The sequence below is a fragment of the Amblyomma mixtum genome, chromosome 2 (assembly GCF_055824585.1).
Source record: "Amblyomma mixtum isolate Tamu chromosome 2, ASM5582458v1, whole genome shotgun sequence".
NCBI lineage: Eukaryota > Metazoa > Arthropoda > Arachnida > Ixodida > Ixodidae > Amblyomma > Amblyomma mixtum.
Genome location: NC_143013.1, coordinates 123,216,365 through 123,220,470, shown reverse-complemented (window position 1 = coordinate 123,220,470; position 4,106 = coordinate 123,216,365). Strand labels below are relative to the sequence as shown.

Here is a 4,106-nt window from a genome sequence, read left to right as displayed (position 1 = left end):
AAAAGAACGTTTCTGGAAGAAGCCAAAGTTGCACGACCAAATATAGCCTAGGTACAAAAGCTTATTAGCCGCCTAGGTTTCCTTGCTTAAGAGGGATATTTCAATACAGAGAGTTCAGCTTTGATTAGGACTGTTCGAAAATCATTTCTAACGCCGCTTAATACCCGGTAGCAAGGCTATCGCAAAAATGTGACAACGCCTATGAGACAACATCACATGAGATGACACCAAATAAAAACAAAAAATATGGAAATCCCCGCAGTTTTCCAAAGTTCTCACCACTTCCATATACACTACTCAAGACATTGCTTATGATTTACACAAGATTACACATGGTAGGCACTGTTCTTCTGTATGCACAGAAACTCAGAGAACTTTCATAAAGCTTAAAAAATTCTCACATCACAAAAATTCGGTATCAGACAAAAAAGCTGCACTTATTTCTCGGGTTCATCCGAGATCCTTCCGGGCAGCGGAATGCCTTTGCGAAAGGAGCAGAGTGGCGCACAAGTTTGTTGCAGTCAACCGAGAAGGGGTTCTTGACGTCTTGTCGGGTGCACGTCATGTGGCAGATGGTCATAAAAAATACCTTCTCTTCGTTAAGCTCGGCGCTTATCTGCGTTGTGTTCCCGGCTTCACTGGCTGCGTCGAGGAAGGCAGAGTAGGCTATCTGCAGCGCCGGAATTTCTGGAAACACACTTCTGCTGCCGGCCAGCTCGCTGTTGTTAAAGCACCTATTTTTGGCTTCGAAAACAGCCTGCGAGCTTGCGCTGAGGAACGAGTCGACCAGCCGTCCGTCGGGGTGCCATTGGAGTCCCTCCTGGTCGAGCGCCTTCACCAATTCTAAGGCGAGCGAAAAGCCAAATCCGCCATAGAACATCGCCAGAGTGCCTTTGCTGTAAAATAGCGGGCGGGCCACCGCACCGATCGCGACACCTACGGTGTTTTCTACGTAATCGTACTCGAAATACGGCAGGCCATAGTTCTCCGGCATCTCAAGCACTGTGTCGAACTCCGGCGTTCTCTTGATTGTTCGAATGCTCCGGCGCGAGTTGATGAAGTATTCGCCAAACGACTCTTCTTTTTCCGGAAACGCTCGAAATAGTTCCTCCAGGTTTGTATCGTTGAGGAATTTGGCGGGAGGCCACAGCCGCAAACTGGCAGCGCGAAGTTTTTCAGTGGCCAAGGATCTGCTCTCTGGGTCCAACCAAATAGAATCGTTGAGCAAACACACAGCCGTTGATACAAGGCGATCGAAGACGGCGTCGACTAGTTTCCTGTCGGTGTGCGTTAGTCGCGACGCCAAGCGCAGGGATAGGAGGAGCACCCTGTAGGGCACCTCGATGTGGAATCCACAGAAGGCGGGTCGCAAGCTTCTGGCTGTCCTGCGGTCGCCGTAACGCGCCACCAGAAGGCCGCTATCTGACACAGGTGCATAATGCTGGGCAAATTGCCACCCTAGGAAATCCAAGATCTGAGCGTTGGTGTATCTCTTGAAAAGGTTGCCCACTGTCTGCAGGAAAAGTACATTGGTCGTAACAACAACGTCATCCTCAGTCAGTTCAGGATTCAAGGCGGTAGCGTTCTTCAGCAGCTGCAACCATCGGAGGGAGCTTATGTCGTTCGTGAACACTTCGAGCTCGCTTATCGGGAACACAGCCGAATCTTTTGGTGATGCGTGTAAAGCCTCTTTGATAGACTCAAAAATGTCACCCTCCATTTCGGCTGTCTGAAGCGCCCGTTCTTTGCTGGCTGTTTTTATGTCGCCGAAAAGGGCCACGTAGAAGTCCATCCAGTACTTGACGTAGGCGTCCTTTCCGTCTCTTATGACAGCGCGGTGCTGCTGGCGGTAGAGGGTAATCAGAGGAGACGACGTCAAAATAATGCTGCGCCTGCCTTCGTATGCGCCTTTATGCATCAAAGATACTCTCACCTCGAACCAGAAGGCAGCCTGCCAATTGTAGGCCAGATTGACGAGCACCCCAAGCGCGTCGATATCTACTTTTGGTGGATTCGGCCAAGGCAGGCTGAGATCGTTAAGAAATTGCCGGAAAAGCTTCATGTTTGTTCCGTACGTGGAGGAGTTGCTCATGCAAGACTCTAGCATAGCCAGTGCCTTGCTCGCCACGGGGAACGCCTTAGAGCCTTCCTGCAGAGTCTTGCTGAGGTCCAGGAGCCATGAGTAGACCATGTCTACCATAGCGGACGTGTCAAAATCTCTAATTTCTTCCCTTAGTTTGGGCGGTGACCAGTTTGAGCAGACGTGGGCACTGAAGTCGTGGCATGGGTCAAACTTTATGCTTCGACTCTCTTCGAGAAGGCTTGCGTGTGAAAGGCAGTCGTCTGTCACGCAGAAGCCGTCTTTTACTTTCGGTGTCGTCGTAGGGATTAGGAAAAAGAGGGCGACTAAGAAAAATAGCATGGCCGCTATAGCAACGAGGCTGATGAGAATGTCCCTCCTCAGGAGCACTCCTGCGCTGCTGCCGAAGGTCTTACGAGGACTTCTTATCTGAAGAAGAAGAGGAGCTTTGCATTACTCGACCCGGAATTGCAGAATTATGTCATTAAATATGAGAGTCTGCTCATGCGCCCTCTCCCACATTCTGGTGTCCTGATAAGGTAAAGAAAATCTTGTACATAGTGAAACACGAGGAAAAGGCAGTGTTTGTGCAGGACCAAACTCAATTTAGGTAGCTTCGGCACAAGATATCAGTAATATTTTGACTTTCACGATGTTTTATATGAACGTATTAATTTTAAGTGAGAAATTTGCAGTAGAAGGCGGCCATATTTGATGTGGAAAGGGATTAAATATGTAATAGTAAAGCGTTGCACCAGCGATAATAAATATAAATGCGAAAAAGTTTACCATGCTGTCTCAGAAGAACATGCCTACTTCTTTGTAAAGCATATCTTTGAGAGGTGGAAAGAGGTCACATGACCTTGTGTTGCGAGCAAACGGATTGTGAGCAAACCACGCACCGTTGCTAAACTCTATGCAATTCCAACGCGCCCGTCGTGGCGCTGCGCGTGAGCCTTACGGGAGCTCTGGATGAGCAAACTGGGTTGCACAAGCCCAACCGGTGGCCGTGTTTGAAGCAGCCACCATCCTCGGCAGGGGCGCTTAAGCGCTGCGCTCATGCGCCAGGATTCGTACGAGGACTCCCCGCGATCATGAGTGCCAATGAAAATGTCGTGACGCCATCCACACCACGTGACCACCATTGATAAAGCCCCTATGATACCTGTGATAGAGCACCGCCAAATTTGGAAATGCGACTACCCCCCAATATTGCTAAGGACCCTGAAACCTCTGGTAGGGCCACTCCTATATTTGAAAAAGGGGATTAATTGGTGAAATGAGCTCCATTAGCAAGTTGAATTAGACTTCATGTGTTAATAAAATCGAAAGTGCTCGATCATTCTTGAAGGTTGTAATTCATGCATACCATTTAGAGCCAATGAAACAGTTTCAAACCAAAATTAGGGTGCGAAAATTGCAAGAACATTAGGCACTCGTTATAGACACCATCACACGCAATCTAAACGATATAAAATTTTTTTCTTTAACAATCTGGCTAAAAAGGCCCCTAAGTTTCCCTAATTACGTTTGATTTTTTTTTTCCCGACCCTAAGCCGAATGCTATAGGCGAATTGTATCCTGTTGGAAGTAACGCTCACCTTCAAAATGTTTATACTAAAGCGCCCTGCTCAGAAGTGAAACAAAGCTAGTGTTTGCTGAGTGTGCGACACCACCTACTTTTCGTCCGTTGCAACAGGGCGCTGAACTTATAAATCAGATGCAGCTCAATTCCTACCATGCCCCGATATTAGAAGGCACGGCCGCTTGAAGTGTTCAAATCGGCAACTTACCCTGTCGGCCAAATCAAGGTTCTTTAGGTCCAGCCAATTGGGACTCAACAGGGCGCTCTTCCTTGGAATCGCCTTGGAACCCTTGGTGCGAGGTGCCGCGTCCTCGGCAGGTCCAATATCCGGCACTGAGCCGGCGGGTGCCGGGTCTCCTGGTGGGACATCTGCGCTCTCCGGGCAAGCCGGGCTAGTCTCGGCCGCACCTTTTTTGGTAGACGTCGTGGCATGAGCGCTAG

At 49.0% G+C, this 4,106-nt stretch overlaps 1 protein-coding gene across 1 annotated transcript; it reads right to left on the bottom strand.

Moving 5' to 3' along the window:
• Nucleotides 1-418: 418 nt before the first annotated feature.
• On the bottom strand, nt 419-2,200 carry LOC149360761 (endothelin-converting enzyme 2-like). Its single transcript, XM_089567915.1, has one exon. The coding sequence runs from the start codon at nt 2,198-2,200 to the stop codon at nt 419-421; it is 1,782 nt and encodes a 593-aa protein (XP_089424041.1).
• Nucleotides 2,201-4,106: the final 1,906 nt, after the last annotated feature.